Below are 16,510 nucleotides of genomic sequence, written 5' to 3'. Positions count from 1 at the left end.
TAAGAGAAAACAGTCAGAGGCCTCAAAGTTGAGAACACAAATGGAAATTAAAACAACATAAAGAGATACTGAATGACAAACTGCACTCTGATGAAGAAATAAAACAGAAAGTGCTTTTTTTAACCCCTTTTTTTGCCACAATTTGACTTAAGTTTCCTGCATGTGCATGGTGTTGAAGGTTTTGTTGCATCGGGCTGCTGAGGCTCACACTCCGGGGCGGGAGATGGCGTTATGCGGCTCATATCTGATGCCGCCAGAGTGAAGAAATGAGGATGATGAAGTGAGCAGGGCATGTCCGGACCGCGCTTTAGCGCCCCCTGTCGAGCCATAGCTGAATAACCGAAGACCGCGCCGTCAGGACCGCTCCGTGAGCAGGGAATCGGAGCCGGAGGAGGAGGAGGAGGAGGAGGAAGAGGAGGAGGGACTGGGAGCAGCAGACGGAGCAGCTCGTCCACAGAGGAAGCTCAGCTCACACTGCCAGCTAGCGTAATGCTGCGGGACGCGGGAGCCACCGGCTGTCTTCATGCCTCCGACACACACTGCTGTGAACGTTAACCGAGACAGTCGGACTTTCCGGTGTTGCCTCAGTCTCCGTGACACCGTCCAGCTGCAATAACAACAACAACCGCCGCCGCTGGCGGACGGACTGTTAGCATTAGCAGCGCCCCGGAAGGAGGCCGCCGCGGCGCCGGGTGGGGGTTTAACTTTCTCCGGCCGGAGCGCCCGGACGGAGCACCGGCCCATGTTTCACTGGTCTTTACCTCAGGTCGGTAAGAATGGAGTCTTCTTTGGGCATACACAGAGAGGAATGCCTGGCAATATCCTTTTTTTGAGTTGTATTTAAAGATTATTTTGGTATTTTTATTAGTTTGTTTTAGCTCTTTTGCTAGCGTTAGCTTGAATCTCTGTTCTATTCATGTTTTTGTAAAACTGCTTTAAAAGGCTGTTGTTATTCTAACTTATCCACAGCTGATATTTACCACCGTTTGCCATAAACTGTGGTCAGATTTGAGCAGTGTCACCTTCAGCTGAGCTCTTAATGTGTTACATAAATTTATGAATTAGGTTTGTATGTTATGCTGCATTGACTCGTCTACAAGCTACTGTCTGCCTGATTTCTCCGCCTCACAGCTTCTCATCAGATCATTTGCTTCCTAATTTTAACAAGCATGGCTTTTTCTCACACTTTAAGCATCTTCACCCTTAAACATGGACAGATTAATAGACATGTGTGAATCTATCCCAGAAACAAACTCCACCAAGGGACACAGTTACTGTAAAAAACTGTCAAAACAAGACACACAGGATTGATGCCAGAGTTATGCAAAGCTGCTTATATACAGTGCAGGTGCATGAAAATTCAGGTAAAATATCCAAAAGGAGACACAAACTGTGTAAATTTCTATTAAGAAATACCCAACAACTATCAAATTGTTAAAGAAGATTCCCCCAGAAATTGTATTCTGACATAAAATCTGTAAGAAAAACATAGAAATGGAGAAATTATCATCAAGAGATTTACAGTGACCATAGTGAGATGCAAATGTCCCAAATGTGACATGGATGAAATGCAAACGTACCAAATATCTACCCAAAGTCATGTAAAAAATGGGACAGAGCAAATCTCAAATAAAAACTACTGGAATATAAAAGACGACAAATACGAGAAGTAGTGAGGCAAATAATGTGTCACTTACTATTAAAAGAAGTAACTTATTAACAGTGAAAGTGAAAAACTAAAGGAAACATAACATTTCTGCAGTTGTTCTCAATTGAGGGACGAACTACTGAATTAACACAAAGATGCAAAATTATATTGTAAATTTGGCAAGATGACACATAAGAGGATAACTTGAGAGTGTAAAAATTAGAAACATATCGGCCAAAATTGAATGTCAGTAGACTTAAAACTGCAATGTAAAGAGCTAGCCAACGCGAGACCAACCAAACTCAGGCTGCTGAACAAATGCAACGAGTGTCAACCAACCACCATAACCACAAAGCATTCTAATATAAGCTCACCAAAAAAAGACAACATATCCCGTATGTGACACTAAAAAACCTGTTATATAAGCACCGAACTGAGACAGAAAATGACTGAAGGTTGGCAAAAGAATCAGCTTTAAACAGATGCAAGTCAAATGCAGAGTAGCACTAAATTTAGCAGCTTATCCGTAAGATGGAAACGAGACCTTTACAAATCATCTTCAGTGTCTTGTCAGTTTGTGTCTCTTGGTCTTGGTGTTTTATGCAGGTTTGTGCAGGTTGTTTAATAGTCTGTCCATGATGTAAGCTCACACCTAACAAATTGAAACCCCAAATTGAGATCTCTGTTTCAGTTTGAAAGAGTCGCAGCTCAGTAGTCGTAATGTCGGAGCACCTCTCTCATCCTCATTCACATTAAATCCTTGATTGTGCTGCTTCACACTGTAAGAGGTCAGGAGCTGAGGTCTGGCCAGAAGGAGCCCAGACTACTGTCACTAATTGAGCGCGGTGGAGAATTTATGTAAGTATCAGAGACTTTTGTGTTTTGGTGCAGAGCAGATACATTTCAGAGAGCTGCCAGATGTTGTGTGTATTGTTGAGATAGCTTAGACACTTCTTTTCGTAGTCTTTCTTTTGATCACAGGTGTGTTTTTTGGTCGACGCTGGTTATGATGTGTCCCACCTGTTATGCTGAGCAGGTTTTCCATCATATTTGGGAGCCTTTTCACAATTCCTTTGCCATGTGATTGCATATCTTTGCTGCTTGGTCGATCAAACATAGCTTCTAACATACACATGAACTAATTTTTGTTGTTTTTGACTTGGTTATCATAGCCTATAAAAGGAATACACATTCTGCTTAGTTACAGCGATGAACGATAAGAGTGTTTTGTTCTGTGCTTTCGAAAGTGTCACACGTTGTCATAGAAATGTCAGATAATTGAGATGAAAGAAGTTGGTTGCGGAGTTGGAGGAGACACAGCATGCAGGTGTAGCTGTGAAGATTCAGTTTAGTGTTACTCCAGCAGGGATTGTAACCTTGATGCTCCATTCTCTCCAATCAGATTTGCTGATACTAAACTTGAAACCTGATCCACGCCTGCTTGACTGTGTCCAGTGTTCACTTAGTGAATGGAAGAATGTGATGTTTGGTCTGTTAAAAGATCACTGTAAGTTGTGGTTTTACAACACTTGCTGCGTAACTCGCCGCGAGCGCACTACAGATTACCTCAAATTCCTTCGCTTGGTCCTGAATCCTAATGAGGCTCACATGGCCACACGAGCAGCTACATGCTCGGCTAACTGCGTTAAAACCGCTCATAGTAAACGGAGCAGGAGTGGAAACCAGAAACCGAGGTGTTTTCAGGATAATATTCAGCATTTTATTAGAAACTTGGTTAAATTGTTGTTAAACAAACATACATTCAAGTATTTTCAGTCTGCTCCATTTACTGAATTTCTGACTACCTTTTTGATTCAGTTTGTTTAATGTTTTTTTTTTTTTTTTCAGTTTTAGCATGATTTCAAAGACTGTTGTACTGTCTGCTCTTCATCACTGCTACATTAATTTGCAGTTGAAGTTGAGTTGTGAAAGCTAATTTACAGTTCTTTTTTTTTTTTAGATACAAAGGGTCAGATAAGGGCAGATAATAGATGCTGTAAACCCTCAATAAAAGAGCCTACATGATATAAAAATGCTCATATGTGTAAATTAGTTTTTACACAGGATTGCAGTTACGTAATGTCCCTGTGTTTTACTGAGCCTGGAGGAGATGTCTTGTTTTTAGGCGTCACGTAGCTTTCGACACCAGAGATCGACGTGCTGATTTGGTGGAAGTGACACATGTGGTCCTGGAGGCTTGAATCATTTTCTTCTCGTCAGCAGCAGGCCGAGTTATTGTGAAGTGGAGGGGAAGCGTGGGCAGTGCCCAGCGTGCAGCTTTGACCTCGACTCTTAGTCAGCTATTGTCGGAGAGTGAAATCAGACCCCGCCTACATCAACCCGCTGCTCATTCTGACTCCTTAGTGACCCGAAGCTCGGCTCCACTGAATGTGCGCCACGCTGCTGCAGTGAACCTTTGCCAACAAAAGTTGAATGAACCACGGCACTCATTTATTAATTTTTTGCCAGCGTTTGTTTCACCTAAAGCGACTTACAATAGAGTTTTGCATGTGTGCATGTTCGTATGTGTTGCTTTACATCGTTGCACAATAACATTATCCCAATCTTCATAATCCATCTGCTTTATTTGTATCGTAAAGTTTCAGTTATAACTATGTTATCGCAATGAATGCAGTGAGAATACATGGTATTTAGTGGGATGACTATATGCTGTGTTACTTATTTATTCATTCAAGGAGCATATATGATACTGAACCAGCTGTGCTGTTCCCATCCAGATTGGGTGTTTTGGCCACCCCCGACGCTGTCGTGTCACGACCGGTGGCTCAGTTGTCGATACCCATCAATGCTAATTTTGAAGTTGTGCGAGGTATGTGGCATTTTTCGTTCATCATGGAAAAACAGTCAGCGTCGTGAATGTTGCTCTCCATATTTAAATATTGAGGATTAACATCACAAGTGCTGCAAAGTTTAATGAAATATTCACTGAAACGTTTGGGATTGTTGTTGGATAGAAGCAGCCTCATGTTTTAACCCTGTTCGTTAACTTAGTGCCACAGCGCTTTGTACAAGTGAAAGTAATTTTACGTATCAGCCTGGACAGGATCCTGCTGAAATCATCTACCAAACGGTTGCTTTGGTCTCACTGATGACCTTTGAACTGCTTCTTTCAAGCGACTTTCTCTTTTCATTGCAGAAGCGGAAGAAGCTCTTCTAATTAATTTCTCAGTCAGTTGTAAGTATTCATAAAGCTCGTTTTTTTAAATTGGAATTTCTATTTTTAAAAATTTACTTTGTTTTTTTTTCCCAGTTGAAAATATTCAACCTGAAGAGCCTTATCATGTCATCCATTGCAGCACGGCTCTCGTCTAGTCGTACTACATTTTTAGAGCATGCTTGAAGCTGAACGTCTTTATTTAGTAGCAGGCCGCGGTCATGGGTTGCCAGGATTTCTGGAAGAATGCTGAATTGGTTCACTGTTAAATCACTTTGCTTTGTGTCCTCGACAGTCTGCATTTCTCATGTGTTTGCAGACTCTAACGGTGTCCAACATGCGTGTGTTTCTCGTCTGTTTTTCTCTCCAGCTTGTGTTCGGATACGAATCAAAGGAGAAAAAGCCCCCGAGCTGCTGTTGGAACTCCAGGACGATGATCGGACCCAGACTTTCATCACGCAGTTGAAGAGTGCTCAGGAGCAAGGTAAAACTCCGCTGTCTGTCTACAGCCTGAAGCCGCGCAATGATTAATTATTTAATCACTCATGTAACATTTATTTACCAAGGGTGGATTACATCGCTTGCTGATTTTCTGTGTGTTGTTGCCACCCATGAGCGAGTGGTGGTTGTCGTCATCGTCGTCGGCTGCCATTTTTGAAATCGTGTCCTTTGGCAAAGGTGCTGGAACAAGTCTGAGTGCAGCTGCAGGGCACTGAAAGCTTCAGGCGTTTGGCTTTAAGTTTTATGTTTAGGATTTGGTGATGTGAACAAAACTTAAGGAGTTGGAATTACATATAAGCAACTTAATAATAGCTAATAAAACAATTGCATCCTGCATGCTGTGACAGGAAAGAGCCTATGGAAAAAGCATTATACGCTATGTGCATGATATTTTTTTTCCCCCTCCACAAGACACAACTTGTAGAGATGTTCATATGCGTGTTGGATACATGTATGTAGTTTGGTAGAGGCAGAATGAAGAATAAAATATTCCCACAGCCAGAAGTCCACACGGAAACTCAACTGTGGTATGCGCCCAAACCACACAGCTCCTGCTGATCATCCTCTGCTCGCTCTTCGAGTTGCCAACATCCTGGAGAGATAGTGCATTTTAAAGACAGGATGGAGCTGTAACGTGAACTTGTTTATCCAGTCTGACAGTGCACCATCACTTCCTAGTAGAGCAACCTCTGACGTCGTTGAGAGCGGCACCGCTCGAGCTAAACTCTTGGCCCTGTTGTCACACACCACATGTTCACTGGTATCCTTTAACTCCTGTAATGACGTCTGTGCTCTTCAGGATGTTGGCTCTTTTTTTATTTTTTGTACATATTTACTTTTGCCATGTGTCATAATAAAATGTGAATCTGCAGGAATTAGCTTGAGTGCTTATATAACAGCAGAATGGCTTTAGGCATTTTCAGGTTTAACATAATGAAGTTCTACAGCAGGAGGAAATAAAACATGTATTTAGCAGAGTTCTGATTTTTATTGTGTACATTTTCTCAGTTGAATCCAACCTCAGTAAATCCAAAGCGATGGAGCCCCTTACTCCAGTTTCCCAGAGAGGCCCTGTCCCCATCCCTCCTCAAAGAGCCACTAAGACCGCCAACTCTGTGGGCTCGGCAGTCAACCTGCCGAAATCTACCAGCGCACAGCCTCCAAAACTCAACAACAGCACCTCTGCTAATCAAAACACCACAGGTAATTCACAAATACTCTGTGTTATTTTAACATGTGGTGACTGATGTCGAAACAGAGCTTCAGAGATTTTCTCTTCTATATCAACTTATGTTGCTCTTTGATCAATTCAGCTTTTTTTCTGTTTTTGAAGATCCGGTTCAATCGCTCGCCTCTGACTTTGGCTTTGAGAACACTTTCAACCACGCGCTCAAAGTGGAGGAAAAGAAGAACCACCAGAATCGCATCGTTGCTGCAAGGGATCCTCCACCGGTTCCTCCTCTACCTCCTCGAAAAGCCTCCTTCACCCCGACCGCCCCCCTGCCTCCTGCGCCCATCCCTAAAGAACGCGCTGTGTCCTTACAGTCCAAGGACAACTCTGTGAACGCTAACAGCAGACCCGAGTAGGTTACCCTGCACGCCGACTTCACTTGAAATCATTATCGGTGTGTTTGATCTGTCTGCAGTGACATTATTTCTGCTATTCCAGTAGTTTCAGGGCAGGCTTGGACCGCACAGACAGACCGACGTCCTGGTGCGACAGTCCCACCAGCAACAGCATGAGGCAGGTCATGTTCTCCAGTCAGGCAGGGCAGAGGGAATACCTTATCAAGCATCGCCTGGCGAAGAAGGAGAGCGAATACGTGGACATCCGTCCCTTCAAGTAAGATGAATGTTTTCTGTCTGTGATTTTAGATTTCTGAAAGAAAAAGAAGCCTATCTTGAGCTAAAGATCCCTGTTGTGCCGCTGCTCATCACGCTGTGATTATCTGCAGGTTTTTCACGGGTACGTGGAACGTGAACGGCCAGTCTCCTGACAGCAGCCTTGAGTCATGGCTGTGCTGTGACGCTGAGCCTCCTGATATTTACGCTCTGGGGTCAGTAAGAATTAATCACACAGTCCTCCTTTGACCTCGAGGCCGCTCAGGGCTCGTTGTCATGGTGCTTTAAGACCAGCCATTGTGATGCCTCGTTTTATTGCTGCAGCTTTCAAGAGCTGGACCTGAGCACCGAGGCTTTCTTCTACATGGACTCGTCTAAGGAGCAGCTGTGGCTGGAAGCGGTGGAGAAAAGCTTACACCCTAAAGCCAAGTACAAGAAGGTGACATTGTCTGAACATTGCTCAGGAACACAATGAAGGAAAATGTCTGCATTTCCGACTGAACACTTTGCACTTTGTGCTGATGGATTTGTCACCGTCACAGGTTCGGACGATACGACTGGTTGGGATGATGCTCGTGGTCTTTGTCAAAAAAATTCACAAGAATCATATAAAAGAAGTGGCTGCAGAGCACGTCGGGACAGGAATCATGGGAAAGATGGTTTGTTCTCACTGTACTAAATCTCCCTACTGACTATGTGATCTTAGCAGTCTTAGAAGAGTTTAATACCTGCTACGTTTAATACCATTGAACTGGAGGTGACGGCTACTGGGATGTATTCAGTCCACAAATAGAACACTGTCCTGTTCTTAACTCAGGACTTTGGTAAATAGATGAAGGAAATGAAGATTTTTGGTTTGGGTTGTTTACGTAGAGTCACTGTGGTTTTTATTTCCTATCCATTTGTACTGAAAAATGTATCTCTTGTGTAACAGTCCATAATGATCCTTAGCCTGAATGAGTTGAACAAATTATCTGACATAACCCTGTGTGAACTCAACAGCCTGTGCCATTGTTTCTTGTTTTGTTTTTTTTTGTTTTTTTTCCAGGGTAATAAAGGAGGCGTGGCAGTGAGATTTGTTTTCCACAACACTAGTTTCTGCATCGTCAACTCTCATCTCGCCGCACACGTGGAAGACTTTGAGCGTCGCAATCAGGACTACAAAGACATATGTGCCCGCATGACTTTCCACTTACTGGACCACCCCCCGCTCAGTATCGTTAAACACGAGTGAGTCTTCAACCGCCGTGTTGGTTTCAGCAGCTTTAATTGAAAATCTTCATTGTAACTGAAAAATATCAAATTTCCAATGTCGTTTTTTTCCTCCACAACAAATCATCAAATGAGCTGTTACTGTGTGTTCTGTTGAAAACCTTTTTCTGCCTCCCTGGTGTTTTTCAGTGTTGTCGTTTGGCTTGGGGACTTAAACTATCGTCTCTTCATGTATGAAGCTGCTGAAGTCAAACAGCTGATTGCTCAGAACGAGCTGAAGAAGCTCCAGGAAGCTGATCAGGTAATTTGCAGTTTTTGAAAGGGAAGTAAAAGTAATTGATGGAAAAAGATTGTTTTTTTTTTTTTGTTTTTTTTTAATCATACCTATAATATGTATGCATTTTCTATATAAAGTAAATCTGAGATCAACTTGGTTTGGCCTCCATAATCAAAATACTAAAATGGATTTTTTTAAATTTTTTTCTTATGTGTAGCTGAACATTCAGAGGCAGACAAAGAGAGCTTTCACAGACTTCATGGAGGGAGAGATCACCTTCATCCCCACATACAAGTATGACCCCAAAACGGATCGATGGGACTCCAGGTAAAACCAGATCTTTGTGTTGAAAGTTATTTTGGTAAATACGAGATTATAGCAGATTTTAAATTATTTTTTGCCAATTTGACTGCAGTTTCAGTTTTCTTTCTCGCAGTCTTGACTTTATCTTGTAGGGAAGCATTTTCCGACCTTATCGTTGCACTCACACACAGTCAGCAGTACTTTTGCATGTGCGTGTCTGTGTGTCCGATCCCTGACGTTTCCTCTGGAACTGCTGCCGTTTCCTGCAGTGGAAAGTGCCGCGTCCCGGCTTGGTGTGACAGAATCCTGTGGAGAGGCAACAATGTGAAGCAGCTAAAATACCGGAGTCACATGGAGCTGAAAACTAGCGACCACAAGCCTGTCAGCTCCCTCTTCAGCGTCGGGGTAAGGATCCATGTTGTGAAGTAAAAATATTTCACTGATGAGGTTTAATACAGTTCTGAATATAAAACAAAACCCCACACTTTGAGTCTCGACTCTCCTCTGTCCTGATCCTATTCACATGATCTCCTGTCCCTCTGCATTTGCTAAAGCTGTCCTTATGCTGCGGTTCACCTGCTCCTCCCATATCTCATCATCCTCACTGCCGTCCAAAGACTTTAAGATTTGCTTTTTCAAAGCTTTTAAGCTCAAGTATCACAAACTTCTAGAGCCTGTAGCTGTCTTGTCTTTCCTCCTATGATCAACAAGGTACCGTAATTGGGCTCATCGTAGCTGTTCTTAGGCAGAGCAAAAAGCTTGTTATTTTACTGTTTTGGTGCAAGTATGAACTCCTGAACACTCATGAACTGGTGTGACTGTCGAACAGGTAAAGGTGGTGGATGAGCAGCGCCACAAGAAAGTGTTTGAGGAAATAGTTCGAGCGATGGACCGAATGGAGAACGACTTCCTTCCATCTGTATCTCTGAGCAGACGAGAGGTAATATTTATGACTTTTATGATCGTCCTCCTTCCTCAGTCACCTCCGATCTGCTTTGAAAAGAAGGAAATCTTATTTGGAACACATGTCTCTTTCTCTCTACTGATTTTAATTACATGGAATCTGTTTTAATGCAGCTCTTCTTTGCACCTGTCCCACAGTTTACGTTTGAGAATGTTAAATTCAGGCAGCTTCAGCGGGAGCGCTTCCTCATAAAAAACGACGGGCAGGTACCTTGTCACTTTGCATTCATCCCCAAACTCAACGACTCGGTGTACTCCAAATCCTGGCTGCGCGCCGAGCCCAGCGATGGATTCCTAGAGCCAAGTGAGTCCTTTTAAACACCAGCTCGATTTAAATTGTCCTACATCTGGTTACCTTCAGTCTTAGGCTTGTGATCAACTTGTTGTTTAACTACTCTTGATGAAGAGCAAAATGAGGATATCTTCAGGAGGGACACAGTTCCAGGTTTCCTAGTTTCCTCTTTAATGTTGTCAAAGATTCTGTGTTTTATGCAGGAGCCACTGAAGCGTACTGGTTCACGCTTGAAAAGAGGATATCTTATGTTGTTGCACTGATGAGACCAGACAGCTGGAATTTGCTGTTTTTCATTATTCACAGTAAAATTGACTCAGTTTTTCAATTATGATTATTTTAGCACATATTCTGATCATGGCATCTTGCTGACACAGTTACATTTTACTCAATTATCTCATATAAAACATGAATGCTACTGGTTATATTTCAAGCTCATAGCCTGAGAATGGTTGGAACACTCCAAGTATTTATTTTTAATACTAGCATATCTACAAAAATACAGTATTACTCTTCATATTCATGCTGTGAGTGTAACTATAATGATCGGCTCCTCTTGATGAACAAACTACTTTTCATTTTCCCAAGTAAAGCAATAAAAAAGGTGCTAAATTTTGTGGAGGGGGGCCTGAAAGCACTAAAAATACACAAATATTGTGGTGCCTCAATATTCTGTGTATGTGCTTGCGTCAGTTGATAAAGTTTGACAGGGTTATATCAGCTCTGTGTCTTGGTTGTTTTTGTCGGTCACTCTGCATCTGTTCTCTACCTGATTAAACATTTTAGTGCTCGATGCTCCGTTTAATTACTTTTGGCATATGGCCCTGAGTGCCTCCTGATCATGAGCATTGTCTACAACCATTTATGAATATAAAACGATGTTCCATGCAGAAAAAAGTGGCGTAAACACCAGATGGAAGTCCATGAATGAAGACACATTTGAAAGGTGTTCTCTCGGTTGATACTGCTGAAAGAATGTGAGATTCCTCCGTGCCTCCTTCAACAGATGAGACCCTGGAGATCTATCTGGAGGTGTATGTCAGTAAAGACTCCGTCACACTGCTGAACTCTGGAGAAGACAAGATAGAGGACATCCTGGTGCTCCATCTGGACCGCGGCAAGGACTACTTCATCACCATCTCCGGGAACTACCAGCCCAGCTGCTTCGGGACGTCGCTGGAGACGCTGTGCCGCATGAAGAAGCCCATCAGAGAGATCCCCATCACCAAGCTCATCGACCTGGTGAGAGGAAGTAGTTCATTCAGACCACAGCCGAGGCTTTTTTTGTTGTATTTATTTTGTTTTCTTCCAATGAGTTGAAACGGATTAATAGGGAACGGAAAGCTTAGGTTGTAGCCTGTTAGCTGTTTCTTACTCTTTCAGCCGTTCACCATCTGAAATCAGAGCGAAGACACGTGAGGGCTTGTTCCCCCCCTGAGGCTAAACTGGGATAGAAAAGCCTATATTAGGAGAGTTTAAAATGTCTCAACCTGTGTATTTCTGGCTAAGAGGGGCTGACGGAACAAGGAAGTGCCTAAAAAGATATAAAGGGAGCTCCTGAAGAGCAGGGAGGAATGACTCAGGTTTGGCCCACTTCAGAGTGGGATATAAATAGTCTTCTCGTTTTAAGTCGCCTCTGTCTTCTTATATTTGACCTACTTGGTCCGGCTTTGTACTTTGGTGTTACTGCCATTCATTAACTTCTGTTTCTGTGGGAACTGTCTCATTTTCCTGCTCGCCTGGTGATTTGATCAAATCATTTATTCAAGAACAATCAATAATCTGATCAACCTTTCTGATTCTGTGTTTCTACATACTCCTTCCATCTACCTGGTTCTCCTTCTTTTGTTTTTCTCTTCATCGCCTCTGCTTGCCTTGATCACTGCTTTCCAACTCTTCACTGTGGTTGTGGGCTGACTCCTTGCTCAGGGAGAGGACAGCTACATGGAAAAGGTAAACTATTAACACCGATTGTGCTCAGCTCTGTTCCTCATCAATACAGATACCAGACCTTCACTGATACCGCTTATGAGGCCTTATTGATCTCAGTTTGGTGTTAGTTTTCCTTTAACCAATTAGAATAAACTTTACCGTTGCTGTAATTATGTTTGATTGTTCTTGTGAGTTGAAAAACTGCCTCTTGGACAATATCTGAAATCTGAAAAATGAAGATTTGCTGTCACCGTGTTTGCTGAATTCAGACTCAATCATTTGTTTAATGCATTTTATCCGTCTGTCTTCACCATCACTTCATCCAGTGATGACTTTATCACTTTATCTGACTTTCATGCCTGCAGTTGATTTTAGACCCACTTAAACAGAAAGAAACGAAGCCAGAGTACACAGCGAAACCTCATGTAGCCTGAAAATCAGACCCTTCTGACTGATTTAATCTTCTCTGAATGAATTAGGGTCATTTTCAGTGTTGCTGTGTGTCTCTTCACTGTAGTCATGATGTAAATGTTTACTTAAAGACCGTTGACCAGGCCGTTTGGATTTGTTCCAGCTAACCTGCTGCTCGGTTCAGTTTCCATCTTGTGTGCTGACACTGGCAACTTACAGAGGACAACATGCCTGTACAGGCAGATCTGCGAGTGAACGAGGGCACGCTCGCTTTCCATTTAAGACATTTGATGCAAGCGGTGGTTCATTCACACACACACCACTTCCAGACCGGTCTCGGTTAGCTTGCTTATATGACGTGTGTGTGTGTGGATTAGTCACCTATTAAATCTCCCATGGACCACTGTGTGTCCAGTCGAGTGAAACTGTCTCAACCTCATTTCGCAGCAGCTCACCCACACCGAGCAGCTTCCCTCTACACACACGATTAAAGCTGTTAGAAAAAGAAACAATAATTCGTCTTCCCTTCCCAGTAGCTTTTGAGTAACCGTAAACAGCTACTACATGGTTTCCCGGCTTGTTTACAAAGCAACTCTAATGCATTTTATATTTGGGCTCCTACAGCCGTCCTCTTTAAAACCCGCCGCTCTGTAATAACCTGAATAATTGAGGCTGACAGCAGCAGCTTCAGGTGTTCAGCCATTTCAGCGGAGTATCACATTAGTTCTGCATGTTAACAGTGTTTTCCCCTGAAAAGCTCTCTCCAGTTTCCACCTGCCTTCTTGTGCAGCCTCAGTAGCTGCGGTTATTTTTGGACTCCTCTCATGAGTCTCAGGATCCATTTGCAGAGACAAAAAGAAAGTGATATCCAGCCCTGTGTAAAATGGCTCTTCTCCAGATCTCCACACCACAGATCAGCCCGACCTCACTGCTGCTGCGACGCCATCACTTATTGATCAGAGCTGTTGAGAAGCCGTTCTCATATTCACTGTTAAAAAGAAGAAAATCCTAAAGTCTGAGAGTAATGATGTAAAAATAATATAAACTTAACTCTATTCTTGTTGGTCCAGAATATAAGGTATAATCTGTGCCACAGTTTATTGAAACATTGTGATTTTTTTTCAGGAAAAGTCGAAGGTGAACTTTTTGATGGTTGATGGGGCAGCACAGAGGACAAACCTTTGAAGATCCCCAAAGAGGTCTGGATTCTGGTGAACCACCTCTTCACCAAGTCCTGTGATCAGGTGAGAGAGAGCTACATGGAAGGAAGCGTCTGAAATGTTTCAAAGTCTGAACGGAAATCAGAGAAGTTTTACTGGACGGGATGTGAGCGGTTTAAATGCTTCTGCATGTGTCCGGCAGGAGGACTTGTTTCAGACGCCAGGACTACAGGAGGAGCTGCAGAGCATCATCGACTGTCTGGACACCAGCATCCCGGACTCCATCCGTATCCTTTAAGTCCCAACAAGTCCCACAGTACATGAAACATTTCATATAAAAAGCAGCTCTGCCTTGTTTTGTTGGTTTTTAGTTGTTCGTAGTTGTAGTGTCGTTTCCTGAAGATTGTTCTTTATCCTGTTGCTGGATGCACCTCTCTCTGATATAGTTTGTATAGATTTAGATTCCAGTCCTGCTGAAGCTCAGATCCTTCCTTGACTCTTCCTCCCAGCTGGATGTAACCACTCCGTAGCCGAAGCTCTGCTCATCTTCCTGGAGGCCTTGCCGGAGCCAGTAGTGTGTTATGAACTCTACCATCGGTGCCTAGACTGCGCTCACGACAGCCGCCTCTGCAAACAGGTGCAGCCATCACTGCCTCTGTGGCGTCTTGCTGGACGGCGACTCGCTGTGTTGTGACTGTGCAGCGTTAACCTCTGCCTCCTCTCTGGTGTGTGACAGCTGATCTCCCAGTTGCCCCGGGCTCACCGCAATGTGTTCCGCTACTTGATGGCCTTTTTGAAAGAACTTCTCAAACACTCGCACAACAATAACCTAACAGCCAGCCTCATAGGTAAGAGACCTCTGTGTTAACCACATGGTGCGCTAATAGAAAGTGTCTTTTATAGATTTAGAATTTTTCCTGATGTCAGTATTGGATATTTTATGTACTATGAACACAGATTCATTCATATGAATGTTTTCTTTTTAATTTTTGCCTGACAATCGCTCCAAGATCTTGTTTAATTAGATCTCTTTTCCACCTCATGATTTTCCAGCTACCCTGTTCGCCAGTCTCCTGATCCGACCTCCTCCCAACCTGGTGGGACGGCAGACGTCACACGAGCGACAGAAAGCCATCGACTTCATCCTGGGGTTCCTCATGGCAGGAGACGAGGAGTAACTCCAGTCGACGGTTCCTCGTAACACGACCCGCTTGGTATTCTGTCATCTGTTGGAAACCGCTGCAGCTGCTCTGCACCGTTTGAGAAACACTCACGCTGGAGGAACCCAAGACTTCCAGCAGGACTCTGATGGTTTTAGCCAGTGTCATACCTTCAGACTACAGTATGAGCAAACGCTGGATGTCGAAGCACTTTGGAGAGGCTTGAACTGATGCCTACGCACTTTGTGATGAGCTAAAGGACCTGTGCCTCCAGCAGAAAGTCGTCTTTATTCTCCTTTGAGACTCTTTTATTGTCGGTGCTCATGCCAAAATAACCCAGAACAGTGAGTGGCGTGAATGTGAAAACACTATGTATCCGTAAACGTAAGACTCTTGTACACTAAAGACAGGAAACACTTTCCTGAAGTTTAAAATTGGTCGACTGAAAATGTAAATGTGTATCGTTCAATTGTTTGAAATGGGATAAATATGGAAATCTGTCACTAAGAATGTTGGAGCTTCAGATAAAATCATGACAATCATTTGTTTTGCAGCATTTTATCTGAAAAGACAATATCAAGATCAGTTAGCGTTTGTCAGCAAATCCATGATATTTTATGTTATTTATATACTTTTTTTTTTCTGAACAGTTTATTTTCGGGCCTGCTTTAGTTTTTAGTTTTGTTGGAGGTTTGTTTTTTTTTGTTTTTTTTTTTTTCTTTTCTCACCCCGTCGTTGGAAACTCTCCTCTGTGAAGGTTTGCATTATTTCTGTGTAACTTAAACCGAGCGCCTTCCCTCCGGTTCTGTCAGTTCCTCCTGAGTTAAAAAAAAAAAAAAAAAAAAAAACCAAGCCTGCTGAAGCACTAACTTCCTGGTTTGCCACGGTCGAGCGGAGACTCGTCTTCCGTGGTTCTCGATGTCTTAAACTGTGTATATAGTGGCCGTTTATCCGTCTCCGGGAGCCTGTTTGTTCGGTGTCTGCAGTCTGTGATGGAGCTGGTGCTGTCCGTCTGTCTGTCGGCTGGCGTCCTTTTCCTCTCTTTCCTCTCTCTCTTCAACACGCGGCCATTGGATTCATGGGTAGGAATGAATTGGGACTTAGATCATTGCAGGATGCATGATTATTGGCAGGGAGAAGCGTGTATCGTTCAACCATTTCGTCGTGATGATCGTCATTTCTCCTCTTGATGCCTGAAATTTTTTTTTTTTTTTTTTTTTTTTTTTTTTTTTTTCCTTCTCACACGATTTTGTCTTTAGAGGCATTGAAATTTCTGACAATCGTGGCTCGCCTACAAACACCCGCTGATGTCTTCTGCCTTATTGCCATCTGTATGTTCTTCTGTTGGCCGCGGTCCAGCCGAGCTTTGCCAAAAGGTGGTTAGAGCCTGAAGGAAACGGCTCCTGGTGACTCAGGTTTGGGAGAGTTGCCCTTCACTGGGTGTTCACCACCTCAGTCACATCAAACAAAAAAAAAAAAAAAAAAAATCAGTATAATCAATATCGTCTGATTTTCAGTGTTGTCTGTAACAGCTGACCTAAAGGTGTGGACTCATTGTGAGTTTTGTCTTCAGTTTTGTCATAAAGTTAAGGTACATTTAAAGGTACGCAAGGACACAGTTGTTTTCAACTTTT

General features: G+C 43.0%; 1 protein-coding gene across 1 annotated transcript; it reads left to right on the top strand.

Annotated features, from left to right (window-relative positions):
• Positions 1–436: 436 nt before the first annotated feature.
• Positions 437–16,393, top strand: ocrl (OCRL inositol polyphosphate-5-phosphatase). Its single transcript, XM_030116886.1, is given in 25 exon segments — positions 437–818; positions 2,427–2,506; positions 4,387–4,478; positions 4,806–4,844; positions 5,194–5,307; positions 6,333–6,527; positions 6,658–6,907; positions 6,994–7,167; positions 7,280–7,381; positions 7,491–7,605; positions 7,709–7,825; positions 8,215–8,396; positions 8,568–8,679; positions 8,873–8,982; positions 9,228–9,363; positions 9,788–9,898; positions 10,060–10,225; positions 11,220–11,455; positions 12,143–12,166; positions 13,682–13,712; positions 13,715–13,800; positions 13,919–14,003; positions 14,226–14,353; positions 14,453–14,564; positions 14,770–16,393. Coding segments are annotated over 25 exon segments (2,964 nt in total). The 5' UTR covers positions 437–776; the 3' UTR covers positions 14,895–16,393.
• The last annotated feature ends 117 nt before the right edge of the window (positions 16,394–16,510 follow it).

The sequence above is a fragment of the Salarias fasciatus genome, chromosome 2 (assembly GCF_902148845.1).
Source record: "Salarias fasciatus chromosome 2, fSalaFa1.1, whole genome shotgun sequence".
NCBI lineage: Eukaryota > Metazoa > Chordata > Actinopteri > Blenniiformes > Blenniidae > Salarias > Salarias fasciatus.
The sequence above is the reverse complement of the archived record's forward strand: the minus strand, read 5'-3'. Positions and strand labels throughout refer to the sequence as shown.